Source organism: Bubalus kerabau, chromosome 4 (assembly GCF_029407905.1).
Source record: "Bubalus kerabau isolate K-KA32 ecotype Philippines breed swamp buffalo chromosome 4, PCC_UOA_SB_1v2, whole genome shotgun sequence".
Classification (NCBI taxonomy): Eukaryota; Metazoa; Chordata; class Mammalia; order Artiodactyla; family Bovidae; genus Bubalus; species Bubalus kerabau.
Genome location: NC_073627.1, coordinates 122,239,643 through 122,254,814, shown reverse-complemented (window position 1 = coordinate 122,254,814; position 15,172 = coordinate 122,239,643). Strand labels below are relative to the sequence as shown.

Sequence of the window (15,172 nt, the reverse complement as noted above, 5' to 3'; positions counted from 1 at the left end):
AGGAATTATCAAGTGATTGAGGGCATTATGGTCACCAAAAAAATGTCCATTCTTTAGAGAAAGTGTTCATTTTAAGTACTGGAGTACACAGGGGTAAAATGCATGCTGGAATCGCCTCCTCTGAGGACAGCTATGGCTATGTAAACTTGGGCAAGGCCTCAACACCTCCAAACCTTTAATCATATACAAAATAATAAACAAAGCTTTCCTCACCAACTACCTTCACGATGAAATCTGAACTATGAGCTATGCATGCTCAGAGATCAGTGGGGTTGACTGCATAAGTAGGGTTTCACATAATTTTTCAATAGGTTAGAGTGGACAGAGTCCAAGTTACAGCCCTTAATGATACACCCTTTCTCAGATTACTGATTTCTAAGGGGACAGCAGGAGATAACGCAAGCCCCGCTATAGTTTAGTTTGTTGGTGGTGGTTGTTTTTTAATTATATCCTCTCTTTATAGTATTTTATGGATTTCAACTTTAGGCCTTTGTCTTCTAAAGTCTATAGGCAATTCTACCAAGCTTTCTCAGGAAGGGTAAGACTACACAGGTGCATGGGGAAGGGAAGTGAGTGTTAAAACCCCAACTGCCTGGGTTATCTACATTTTGAGAAACAAATGCTTCTAAAATTCAAATTCCAGTTTAAACAAATAAATATTGAGCCCCCTTAAAATTTAAAGAAGATTATGTTGAATAAAAACTTTATGATGCAATATTTTTGCAAGAGATGAAATGCATTCTAATTAAGAAAATTAAGAGACATTAAACTTCGGGCCTCTCCTACTGGCCCACCCTTCCTCCTCAAGTGGCTTCTTCTCTGTTTTCTCCCACAAAGGACATGCCAAGTGGTTAAACATATTAAAGGCACACTCTTTTCTGGTGGATATTTTTTTGCAACAGTAAAAAGAGACAGAAGGGAATAAAAACCAAGTCACACAGGTCACACAAGACCCTGGAACAGAACCTTTCACCATTAAATTTTAATGCATAAAGTGAACCAGCCAACAGAAGTAACCATTCTGTTAATTCAAGCTAAAAACCCACTTTCACCTGTAACACTCAACTAATGAGGCTAAAGGGCTTTCTTGGCCTGAATCATACCCTTGAATTTGAACAAAAGAGCCTTAGTCTAATTCTCCATTGATAAACCTTTACTGACAACAGAGAATAACCAGAGACAAGAAAAAAAAAAAAAAAGGCAAAGTATGACGCTGGAGTCATCTACACAGAAAAAATATCAAAATATAGCGAAGACAGGAAAAAGAGGCATTGCCATAGATACAACTAATATGCAGATTATTATGAAGACCCTTAAACAAAAACAAGGAATCCATTCAGGAGCAGGTAACATAGCAAACAGACCCACAGAAAAACATTTCACTTGAAAAATATCTTTATGTCTTTTTTTTTTTTAAAGTGCACTATTCATACTTACTATACCAGCAAAAATTACAAAAGCTAAGTTCAGGATTGGCGGATTGTGTGAAAACATACTCAAATATTGCATCTGGCATTTTTAAATGTTGCAGCGCTTCTGGAGGTTCATTTGGCAATGTACAAAAATCACTAAAAACGATCATACTCTGATGATGCATATGGCACTTTGGGAAAGACAATCCAATGAAATAATGAAAGTAAAAACACCACCACTTCGAGGAAAACAATGTAATTATGCTATATTTTACAATCAAAAAACTGCAAATTCCTCATGGGCCTGACTTGAGGTTACTGCATGCTGGAGAAAACAAACAAGAATACACAATATACTTAAGAAGGACTTAGGAAGTAATAAGGTTAGCACAATAATACCAACTTGGGAGAGGCCATGGAGCTAATCAATAGTTGGTGATAGTGAATTTTGCCATTTATATTCAAGTTGGTCTTGATTTTGGTGGCTATTTTTTGCTAGGAGGTATAGTAGTTGGTGATAGTGAATTTTGCCATTTATATTCAAGTTGGTCTTGATTTTGGTGGCTATTTTTTGCTAGGAGGTATAGTAGTTGGTGATACTGAATTTTGCCATTTATATTCAAGTTGGTCTTGATTTTGGTGGCTATTTTTTGCTAGGAGGTATAGGCATTTGGGGTATAATAAAATTAATTTCTCAATTTCAGATTCCTACTAAGTTTTAGGCAATCTGGCCTTCACAATTCTTAATCCTTACCCTCACATCAGTCAATGAGGTGGAAACAGTGATGTGAGGAACCTAATGATATCCTCTCATGAACTGAGACCTCCAGCAGCTAGGGAGCTCCTGGAAGCAGATGGGAATGTCTGCTCTGTCACAACTGTGGGGACACCAACTTCTGCCCCTCGGCACACAGGAGGGATGGGCGGAGGAAGATTTTATCACCTCAGAAGATATTTCATTGGTTTCACATGGATCTTTTCAAGATAAACTCCAGAAGATGCTGAAAAAGCTCCCACTCAGGAAGGAGAAGTAGGAACCTCTTTTGTGCTTTCTACCCTTCCAACTAAGAGTGTGAGTGGACCATGGTCTGTACTTCCTGCCATGTTCAGCCTCTAAATCCAGGGCTTACAATGGGCACATGAACGTGGGTACTGGATGGCCAAGTGACAAGCAGGTGCCTTGGATCCTTCCTATAAAAGCCCCAGAACACACAACATTCTGCTTCTCCTCACCAAATAAAGTGATCCTTGGGTTCCTACAGTGCTTTCTCTTTTAGGTTCATATTTACATTCTCCATCCTTGTTGAAAAACGTCAGGTACAAGTCTGCAAATAACAGGCTTATGAATGAACTTGGCTACTGGAGCTATAGAAAACAAGATCAATAAAGCCAACAGTACTTGGTTTAGTAGCCACAGAACCTTCAAGAAGAGAAAAGGAAGAAAAAAAGACCAACACTTTAACAACGGAATTTCCTTCATTTTTACTTGCCACCTAAAGGTAAAGCACCTTAATTACCTTAATCTTTAGAGTAAGTTTAAATTTATATTTTATAAGCTATTCTGAAATCTGTCCTGTTTAATAATCTGTAACATCAAGAAAACATTTTAAAGTGTCTCTCACAATTAAACCCATCCACAACCTCATATAAATCAAAATTTTGCTACCATATCAAAATGTTACACTGGGACTATATAACATTGCCCACATCCTCATTACATGCAACACTAATTACTACCAGCAGATTCAGAATTTTCTGCACATTAGAGGCTTTTAGAGAGCTATAAAAAATTTCAGGCACCATTAATTTAAATTTGTATTGAAATTTCCTTTTGACAGATGGCCAAAAATTACTTATTATTTAGAGTACCAGAGCAGCCTGTTTGCACATTAGAAGAGGAAAGGGAAAAATTAAAAGCAAGAAGGAAATTTATGTCACGTTCATTACCTGTTAAATGTTAAGGAGCATTATCCTGCATGAATAAATTATTTCATACAAGCCTGACTCCAGCTGCAGGCAACTGGCATGCTCCGGATGATAAAAACCATCTCCAGTCACACAGCAGACAATCATAAAAAGCCCCTCTTAACCAGGAACCACTTATGGGAGGATGAGGACGATCGATGGAACAAGCAACTAACTGCTTTTCTGAGTGTCACAGAACACATTTATAAAAATTAGTGAACTATTTCACCCAGCAAAGCCACAGGACAGCTCCAAACCTGACAGAGTGCAACTTCAATTCAAAAACAGTACCCAACAAAAACATCTATTTATAGCGACCATTCCACAATAAATCAAGGCAAAAAGCATCCGCCTCTATTTCCTTTTGCTTTTCCCCTGGCTTCCAAGCTACACAGATACTCCCAGACTCATCTTGAATGATTATATACGATTTCAAAATATACCCTACTCTGGCGTGAGGAACTATAAAATGAAACTGATGCAAAAGTGTGCACTGGAGTATAAATATTTTCAGTCTTCTGGGAGTGGGGTATGAGAGGAGGCTTCTGTTTAGCTCACTGGCCTGCCTGAAGGTATGTATTTATCATATGAAGGCAGGGAATGGTTATGTCACTGGCCTCAGAATAACTAGGCAGGCTTCCCAAGGGCTGCTACCAGCAAATCCTGGTCAATGCCATTTACGTACTACTTCCTAAGTACATATGTGCGGAGAACTTACTACACTCTGATTAAGAGAGCTTTTGAGTTTAGGTATTGATGCTCATACTAACAGCAAAGTACACAACTGTAAATGCAAAATTAAATAATTCAAAGTGTGCAGTTCCTATTTGTCAATGTTGACATTTCTATGGGTATGCAGATACCCTTCCAAATTACAAAGATTTTTGAAGGGTAAAATAGATATATTTTATTTTCTATCATTTAATGGCTTCGGGGAAAAATTCTACTTCCTCTTTATTATTAAAAAAAAAATAAGGACTAAAGAAGCATTCAAAGTGATAGCACAGGTGGTTTCAAGGGAAGATTTTAGTTTCTGTATGCATAACTTCATTAAAAGCTCCAAGAGACGTAACTGCATATGCTCTAAAACATTCGACTACTGTAAAATACAATGAATTGACAGCATCTGTGCTTGAGAACTTCCTTTGCTTTCTAATCTATACAAAATATAAATGGCATGTATAACACAATTATCCACAATACAGCAGCATATTTACATTGTGCATGATCCAAAAGTTATCAAGCAATTTCATACTTTACTCATTTCCTGCCACAGTTGCCTGTTTTTCTTGTTTCCTTACTATATGAATTCAGGTATCCTTAGCACACCTCATTATGGTATTACACAAGCACATCCAAATCATTAGGCCCTAGAATACTTTTCCTCTTTCCCTATAACTTCTCTATAAAGACATAGAGGAGGCAGGTAAGACAGATGTAAAACCCAAGGAGAATAACTTGCTATACTGGAAACCAAGATGTCATTAAACTAAAACAAAACAAAAAACAATTCTTTCTGGTGAAGAAAAATGCTCTTAAATGTTTTAATAAAGAGTTTTGTAGGCTGGAACTGTTTCCCAAAATATGTATTTCCTTATAAACTGATTTTTTCCCCATCATTACCTATCTTACAGCCAAAGCTTAACTCAAGAAAAGCAGTTATTCTTTTTCGCATGGCAAAGATATAATAAAAAGAGCAACACAAGCCAGATCTTGTAATTCAATCTTGGTCTATAAATCTTGATTCTGATAGAGAAACAGGACCAATTTTTTCAAAAATCTCAAATGCACAACTGAAAGAATCTAAAAATGCAGTTCACCACTATTTGGTAAAGCCCATCAAATCATCTTGGTAAATCTCAAAGAATCCACTACTAGATTTATTCAAATTGTTTACAGCCTGATGGCAAGTCATTTCTTCATCTGTAACTTTGAGTCCTACCTTGATGGAGTCTCTGTCTATAGGCAAAACAGCAGCAACAAGGCAGGTCAAGAGGGGAGAAGAAGGCAAAAAAGAAAAGTACCAGTTAGTTTACATAAAATCATACACTTGTCAAATTTGATCTCTACTAAATAATAAATAACACAGATGTCAACTTTTCTGTAAAGTTAATTAATTAAAATTAATTACTTGACCAGTTCCACAGAGCACCAAGCTACCTTTGACATAATTTCAGAAACCAAAGCTGGATATTCTTGTTATTTATACTCCTTATTGACTTTTCCACTTAAGTGTTTACAGACACGCCTCAGTTCTGGACCATAGCACTAAGATAACTATATGACAAACAGTACAGAGTTTCTAACATCAGAGAAGGGAAATTTATGTTTATGTGATAAAAATCATTTACCCAAGATTATAATTCATGGTAATGGCACTGAAACAAGAAGAGATATGGGGTTTTAATTATAACCACACCCTTCCGACCAAGAACCACCCATCGTAGGACTAAGTAAATTCCCACAAAGGAATGCTGGGAGAGACTTTCATTTGCTTTTGTGTCATTAAATAATAAAAGCTATTAATAAGCACCATACCAACATATAGTTAGATCGCAATGTGTCTGCATTATCATCTATTTCAGTGGAGGGAAGAAACCAAACTAGAAAGAACACAACTTAAAATCATTTACATAAACAACCGTGTTGTTCTTATACACAGAAATGAGTTAATTTCATGCTTCTAAAGAGACTGGGTGAGAGAGGTAGTTAAACCAACTTCTCAGTTACTAAGACTACCTAAATTATTTTCTTACCTGCAAGATTTTCACTGCATTATACAGACTGACCTGATTTAAAAATAATAATTAAGTCTGTCAAAATTATGAAGTGAGCCTTTATCAGTAAAACCTTCCCCAAAATGGATTCGGTCAAAATTAGCTAATAATGCCACTCACAATTTCAAACACAGAGCACTGTGGCACTTCATTACTGATTTAGACTTGGGGATGCAGCAAAGGATCAGAGGCAATAACCAGGAAATGTGTCCCCCTATACCTTTGGGGAGCGTATTAACTCTTGCCAGTCAATAGGAGATCACTGTGCAAAGACTGCTTCCGATCATTAATTTACCTTCCAGGGGAAATCCTTTGTTTAGCCACAGGTAAAATGAAATCCAGAAACAGGCAAACGACATCCAGACTGACCCTCAGCAGCAGACAGGTGATACCAGACAGACATTCTGAGAAAATCACTCACCTCTTTGGTGATCACTGTCATGGTGCTTCTTCTCATCTTTAATTGGAAGGTGGGACTGGCCTCCCAGGGCACTGGAGAGGGCCAGAAGGCCGGCACTGCTACCAATGGGCGGAATGGCAGGAGGCTGAAGCCCCGAAGGGTGTGGGGTCAGAGGCACTGGCAGACCATGTCCATGGGATAGATGCTGGGCCTGGAGTTGCTGCTGCTGTGAGAAACGAGACAAAGATATTGAACTTGTTCCTTGTATCTGAGTCACCCCTCAACAACAAAAGGAGAGCAAAGTGCTGCAAGAAGACCCTGGAAAGCCCAGCACCCATGAAGGAAAGATTTATCCTTTATAAATACATATAAAGGGTCACACATCCCATATATATATATATATATAAATATATATATATATATATATATACACACACACATATTTTTTTTTTAAGGGAGGGAGATGAATAATAGAGAAATGCTATATTTTTTACTTGGATTTGTTGGTTTTGCAATGCACTGTAAATAACCAAATTTTTAAATAATGAAATTATCTAGGTTACTTTTAATAGCTGAAATTAGATTTCTTCAACAAAGCGACTGTATTTTGGTCTCCAAAAACATAGAGCCTCACTATAATACATCTCTAATCAAAACATATATGTGACTAACTGTTAAAGCAGTTATGCTGAAGGAAAAAAAGCTGAAAATTGAGAAAATTAGTGTTAAACAGTTCTCCCAGAACCGCTGCACAGCATGCGGCCAGAGTTAATTTGAAAGAGAAAACCTGAATTAACAACCCAGAAAAGGAAACTGGTTGCAGCCACCGTTTTAAGCCCTTTAAGTGTCCTCAGCGGTACTTGAGCAAATTACTAAAGAAAATCTAATGTAGCAAGGCTTGGGTCCTCCTGTAGGCTTGCTCAATAATGCTGAAATAATTGGGCACTCTGCGCACGTTTAGTGATGCTCGAATGAAAAGCTAGAGGCCTGCCCTTGTACTCTTCTCCAGCGGCCGCCTCTGTGTGGTGACAGGTTTATCTGAGTGGGACTGTGATGCATGCACCAGTAACTGTGCTGACAAGAGTTTAAAGTCATTTTTACCAGCACACACTGGCAACACATGGAGAAAGCCCTCAAGAGGCTGGAAGGGGAGTGCTTGACCTCCGCCGAAGCAAAGTAAGGCTTCGGGAACCTCAGTGGGCGGCCCTCCCTGCCTCTTCCAAGGGGGAGGAGCGGGGCTCGGTTAAGTTACGCATGTCCCTCAACAGGAGTCCCGTCAACCAAGACTCTGCTTAACAACGTTCTGTCAGAACATGTGTTGAGAAACTCTCAGACTAACTTCTGTAGTGATTACATTTTAATTAATACCTTGAGAATCACTTTTCAGGCCTATCCTATAATACCTAAACAGTCTTCTCTATAATTTTCTTTCCAAGCAGGACTGCACAAAATAGCTTTCTCAAAAATGTGTGGGGTGGCACCTTCTGCTTCCCTTCACTGGTAAGGATGATCTTAAAAGTACTTCAGCAGTTGTGACCAAAAAATATGAGCACAAAATATTTTCTAAACATATGGAAAAAAGGTCTATGAAGAAACAAGGCCTTTAGGTAAACATATGGCAAATTTATTTCAAAACCTTGTTCTATTGAAATAGCCAGAAAATTGCTCCAATTCACTTTCTTCTCTAAATCTTCTAATACTTCCTTGTGTGCACAGGATGGGCACGTAGCCACTTTCTATCTCATATGAAGAGTCCAGTCAGCAAGCATTTATTAAGAGCCTGCATATTGCCTAGAGAATCCCATGGACTAAGGAGCCTGGTGGGCTACAGTCCATGGGCTCACCAAGAGTTGGACACGACTGAGTGACTAACACTTTCTCTTTATGTCCTCTTACCACCTTTCCTAGGCTCTAAGCTTTGTGAGAATCCGCATCTGACACACAGCCTAGCTAACTGCAGACACAGAGAGGTTCACACAGTATCTGAGCAATTAAAAATGTTTATTTCATTATAAAACATTAAAAACAAACAAACAAATCCTAAGCTAAAAGCAGTGTCTCAGTTGCCCAAGTGTTTCACTTTTCTGTCTCAAAGGACCAAAAATAAGCGCTAACAGCTTCATTTTCCCATTCAACCAGAACTTTCCAAAGGTGAAAAATATATACCCCTAGTCTGCAGCACATGCGGTTCACAGTGAAGGCTCACCTGTGCTCTATTCTATCTCATAATAGCTCTAACACTGGCAGTCTGCTCTTCTCCACTGTGCCTGTCTTAGGAGAGAGAGGATCCCTTTTGCCTTCCAAGGCTCAGACTCCTCGCCTTCACCTGCCATCTCTTTTCTTCTCTCTCCCTTCGCTGCTCCATCAATTCTCCAACTCTCTGCTGCTGGTTCTGTCACTGATTTTGTTCTGCTGCTTGCAAGCATCATCTCTAGCATTTTAACACCTATCTAACACCTAAAGATCTTGAAGTAGCAATTTTTCAGGAGGGGAAAAAACACTATATTTTAATCACTTTTTGTGTTCTCCACTGCCCCTAACAAAATATCTTCCATATAACTGGAAGTGAATAAATGTTTATTAAGTTTAAATAACCTTCCTTTACTCTCTTCAGCTAGGTCCGTAAGTATATATCCTAGTCTGTGCAGAGCCAAACATCTTTAAAAACTAGTGTCAACAACCCCCTCCTGTATACACACACACAGCCCTTACTGCTTAATTCCCCATAATCTGGATTTCAGGCCCATCAATCTGAAAAACTGATGACCATTCAGATAGCAATTTTTCAAGGTTTCACAGTGGCTTTTCTCTCTGACATATCTACAGCCAGAGCCAGTATATCCTCCTTATGAGACTCTCCCCTACCTACTTTGGAAACCCAAAAGTGATCACTCAGTCTCTCTTTGTTACCTCTCTGAATGCTGTTAAATTTCCTTCTAGACTTCTCCTTCTGTTCACTATAGAGTCCCAAGCCTTTTGCTGCATTCCTATGCTCCAGTACCCCCGGTATAACTCCTTCCCATACAATTCTACTTGGCAGTCCAGCATTACCTGAAAATGTTTAACAAAACCCATCCCCTAAGTAACTTTCGCTGCCTCAAGTTACCAGTCACCACTCATTTGTTTTCCTTTTGTGTTTCTATATCCATCATCCTGGAATCCTGTCAATTCTCAGTCCCACCATATCAGTTAGACCCTCAGCACCCCATACTTTGATTAGTACAAATCTGCACTAGCTCATTTCGACTGCAGTGAACCCACAATGCATCATCACTGCCAATACTTTTTTCTCAATCCATGGCCGCTCCTGTCTCTTAGAACCACCTCTTCATTACTTATCGAAGTTGTTCTCAGCTATCCTGCTCAGCTCATGTTTCACCGGTTCTGCAAAGGCCTCTCCAAACACACCTTGCGTCTACTATCTCATAGGACTCCCTCTATCATTCACTGGCACAGGCTGCCTCATAAAGGTACTGTTACTCATCTGCTTATGGAGAAGACGACCTTGACTTGTCAACAAGATTGTGACCTTCCGGGGAGAAGACAGACGCCTCAGGACTCTGTACCCTGGCACCTGGCTCACCACTATTTAGTCATATGGCTGCATATTTAAAGTTTTGGGTAAATTAATTTTCAACTAAATATAGAGTTCCTATATATCCTCTACCCAACTTCTACTAATGCAAAAACATCTTACATACCTGTAGACTTTATCGAAACCAAAAATCAAAAAAAATTACATACCCAGAGAACTTATCAAAACTAAAAAATTAACATTGTACATTACTATTAATCTAACACAGAATTCATTCTGATTTCTCTAGCTTTCCATTAATGTCATTTTTCTGTTCCAGAACGCCACACTGCACTGAGGTTTTAATTTTTCACTTGTTTTTATAACAAAATTATAAAGTCCTTTCAAAGATTTTATGAATGACAACATCCAAATTATAATCGTAATGTTGAATAGATTATGCCTTGAATTTAGGAGAGAAAAAAATGAGAGGGGGCTACCCATAAACCCATTTTATAAGTCATCCATTATAGATACAAAATTTTAAACAAACAAGAACACTCAGGGCATCCTATAGAAAGGAACTATTTTTAGCAAGTGTTTAAAATATAAAACTATAAAATAAAAATGAGGTTAAGTTACCAAAAGATGGATGATAAAAATGTAAGACAGATATACTGAAATACTTTAGTAGGTTTTTAAATGTTTACATCAATAAAAGAAATCACTTTCTATATTCAGTGGTCATTTTTAAGCTTCTTTGTAAGTCTCTCCCTAGAAACTAGCCTAGCAGTAGAGTGACAGGTATAATTGATAATGATTCCTGGTTAGTCAATAAAACCAATGTATTAGTGACCATCTTTAAATAAAAACACCACTCTAATCACAAAGCAACGGGGTAAAAAAAAAAAAATGTTTATAAGGAAAAAATAAAAAACAAACAAAAAAAGAGCAGGGAATACACGGGAATACACTATAGTGCCACTTGAACATTAAAATAATATATACTCTATGTAACCATAACTGAAAAACACTGACAAAGATATACATATTGGAAAAATTCTTCTGGCTGTGCCTCCTTGGCCGTCACTATCTTGGGTGTCTTATTTAAAAAAGAAAACACTCTCTTATCTCAAACCACAACACAAAATAAAAAATTTTTTTTTTTTCTTTTCCCTTGATAGGCCATTCAAGAGAATAAACACTAAAATGGAGTGAACTTTAAGCTTAAGCAAATAAGTACTCCATCAGGATAATTAATTTAATTGTGAAAAAGAGCCAGTAATTATTTCTGAAAATATATAGCAATGAGGTAGTAGATACAGCCTCAATTCTGTTAACAGTTTTTACTGAAGTTTCTTAAACAAAGAATTATCTCCTCACAGATTCAAGTTTGGAATGAGGGCAAAAAAAGAACTACTAACGGATCAAGTTCAGAGGAAATGTCTTTCTGCCAGCAAAAAAAGAAATTCTTTTTAATCAAATGTCCCCAACTCCTTGACCAATTCCTGAGCAAGAGCAGTGTGAGTGTAGAGGTTCAGTCTACACAAATCCCTGGAAACTCTAGACAACTCCAACTGGAAACCAAGCAGAGGTTTTCTTGTCCAGCACCTCTCACTCTATAATTCTATCAACAGGAAAATCCTGCAGAGATTAAAAAATAAAAAACAACAACTTTCTTAGAAGCAATGACACCCTAGTAGCAATGACCACACTTGGTGCCATATCTTGGCTTCTTTAAATAAACAAACAAAAAAACAAGGTGAGACTGCTCCATCTCTTGCCAGAAAGTAAGATTAACAGGTATGACAAACAGGACAATGGGTCAACTCGAAAGGGTGCTCACTGGCGAAACTTGAGACAATTCAAGCATCATAAAGAATAAAAACTGTAATAGATTACAACATAATTTTAAAAACAGTTGCCAGGATTAGACTCCATGGTACCCCCAAGAAAACAGGCGTACTGATGGGTCATGAGGCCAAGAATCAGAGAAGAGTTCTCAGGACCACAACCACGCTTCCAACCAGTTGGCCAAGTTGGGTGTACTGAACATGTGTGCCCTGAACATGTGTGCCCCGACCCAACCAGAAGACCTGATTCTATGAGGAAAGTAAGAAAGAGACCAGACACAGGAACTGGGCAAGAGAAGGCAACAAACTCTGAAATAAAGCAGCAAGCACAGAAAACACCTGAGACTGGGCTGGTATCTATACTCCCTGGGTTGTGAAGATGCCCTTTAGTAGGAACCCTATCCGTGCGGGCTGAGATGAGTCTGAGAAAGGAAATCCTGGATGATATGTAAGGAGGCACCATAATGAAGGGACATCAGAGTTACTCGGCTAGAATCTTTATCATCTCTGTGAGCAAGAGCAGGTCACTTCATGACCTCAAGTTTCTTTATGTAAAATGTGGGAAGAGGTATAAAACCTACCTCTCCAAGGCTGCTGGGAAAATTTTATAAGATTGAGCATATAAAACCCTTAGCATGATGCCCAATAAATGATTGTTTCTATCATTGGAAAAAAGTATCCAAAAGTCTATATTTACACACCTACTCACTCACTCACTGGGAAGGAGCAAGGGGGAAGGCAGGAAAGAATATTATTTTAAAAGGAAAAGAATTTAGAATTTACCACCTCATTACTCCAAATCTATTCACAGCATCAAGAAACACTAAAACCACTGGGTGAAATGTTGCTGGGGAACAGGTTATTCAGTGTCAAAGGATATCCGCACAGATGATTAGCTTCAACAATAATGCGATACAACTGGGAAATACACAACATCAGTCAGGGAGTGTTTTCACTAAAAATACTTAACCTGAATCTAGGTGGCTCAGATGGTAAAGAATCTGCCTGCAATGCAGGAGATTCTGGTTCGACTCCTGGGTTGGGAAGATCCCATGGAGAAGGAAGTGGCAACCCACTCCAGTATTCTTGCCTAGATATTCCCATGGACAGGAGTCTGGCAGGCAGCAGTCCATGAGATGGCAAAGAGTTGGACACAACAGAGCAACTAACACTTTCACTTTCAAACATGAGAAAAGAACTGCCCAAGTCCAGATTGGAGAGCATTCCATCAGACTGTCATTTTGAAGATTCGAGGTCAAAGTCATAATGTGAAATGTTTGGGAACTGTTTCTCAGCAGTGTGAGAGAAGACTTAAGAGACAGCACAACAAAAGCACTCCTGTACGTGCAGAACAGATTGAGGGACAATTGCTGTGAAGAAAGATGTGGTATCAAGGACATTTTCTGGATAAATGTGAATATGAACTATACACTCCATAGATGGATGTCTTAACTCTATCATGCTCATGCTGGAAAACTACAGGAGATGCCACTGATGTATTAAGGGGTGAATATTATCAAGTCTTCCTCTTTCAAACAATTCAGCACACACAAAATATAAGTCTTCTGTGTGCATGTATACACGTACAAAGCAAAAGTGACAAAATGTTAATTGGTGAATCTAGGTCTTGCCTGGAGAATCCCAGGGACGGGGGAGCCTGGTGGGCTGCCGGCTGTGGGGTCGCACAGAGTTGGACACGACTGAAGCGACTTAGCAGCAGCAGCAGCAGCAGGTCTAGGTGATGAGTTGTTGCTGTTGTTTAGCTGCTAAGTTGTATTTGACTCTTTTGCAACCCCATAAACTGTAGCTTCTCTGTCCATGGGATTTCCCAGGCAAGAATACTAGAGTGGGTTGCCACTTTCTTCTGCAGGGAATCTTCCTGATCCAGGGATCAAATCCACATCTCCTGCACTACAGGCGAATTCTTTATCACTGAGTCACCTGGGAAGCCCAGGTGATGAGTACACTTTGTTTTACTGTTCTTTCCACTCCCCTGTAGTTGTAGAGGTGGGGAAAACGGGATGCACCCTTCTAGCCAGAAAACTGGGAGTTCCTGCTCTGAACAAATCTCTCTAGCAAAAGCTAGAATATAAAAAAGAACAAAGGAAGGAAATTTACAATCTAAGCTTATTCCTTCTTGATGATTTAAAACATGAGATTTACTGCAGGGGAAAGATGGGCATTTACAGTAACCTAAGAAAGATAATCACTGCAAGGGTAAGTTTCTCACACCAAAACCACAGATCTCTCTTGTCCTCAAAATCTCTGAATGACCTTTAAGGGGAAAACAGGTAACAAGTAAAGAAGAAAATTCCATGAGTCCTGTTCCAAGGATTCTACTGTCTTAACTTGCAGTTTTAACTCAACAAAGTAATAACAGCAAGAAAAGGAAAGGAAAAAAACTTGAATTGTTATATTAACTTCCCCATCAGAAATCCTATTAGAATTTTTTTTTTTCTGAATTGATCCACAGTTTACTAGGAAAAGTATTTCTAAGCAAATCAATAACTGAAATAAAATTTCCTGGAGTTTTTTGTTTATAAACTACTTAAAGAAGTTTTTGAAGAGATTTTACATATGCACAATGGAATATTACTCAGCTATTAAGAAGAATGCATTTGAATCCGTGCCAATGAGGTGGATGAAACTGGAGCCTATTATACAGAGAGAAGTCAGAAAGAAAAACACCAATACAGTATATTAACGCATATATATGGAATTTAGAAAGATGGTAATGACGACCCTATATGAGAGACAGCAAAAGAGACACAGATATAAAGAACAGACTTTTGGACTCTGGGAGAAGGTGAGTGGGATGATTTGAGAGAATAGCACTGAAACATGTATATTACCATATGTGAAACAGACCACCAGTCCAGATTCGATGCATGAGACAGGGCGCTCAGGACTGGTGCACTGAGATGACCCTGAGGGATGGGATGGGGAAGGAGGTGGGAGCGGGGTGCAGGATGGGGGACACATATACACCCATGGCTGATTCATGTCAATATATGGCAAAAACCACTACAATAGCCTCCAATTAAAATAAATTTTTTAAAAAAGAATTTTTTGAAGAGATTTTAATACATTATCTTACTTAAACCAATGCTTCCATTTTGTGTTGGAATCAAGCTAAGGGATCCTGCTCAGAAAAGTTTTCTTTAGTTACTTTACAGTATTTTTTAAAAGTAAAGTTGTATCTGAAAAGCCTATCTACTTTAGGTTTTTCAGTAACCCTGAAGTTGACCTTA

General features: G+C 38.5%; 1 protein-coding gene across 10 annotated transcripts in view; it reads right to left on the bottom strand.

The window, feature by feature from the left end:
* Positions 1–15,172, bottom strand: part of LOC129650181 (transducin-like enhancer protein 4) — a 154,289-nt gene that overhangs the window by 66,937 nt on the left and 72,180 nt on the right. For 7 of the 10 annotated variants that reach the window (XM_055578384.1, XM_055578386.1, XM_055578381.1 and 4 more), the window contains 2 exons: positions 6,576–6,780; positions 5,320–5,336 (listed from right to left, as the gene is read on the bottom strand). In XM_055578384.1, coding sequence (XP_055434359.1) covers positions 5,320–5,336; positions 6,576–6,780 — 222 coding nt within the window. The remainder of the gene's footprint in view (positions 1–5,319; positions 5,337–6,575; positions 6,781–15,172) is intronic. The other 3 variants (XM_055578385.1, XM_055578383.1, XM_055578391.1) reach the window with 1 other exon arrangement.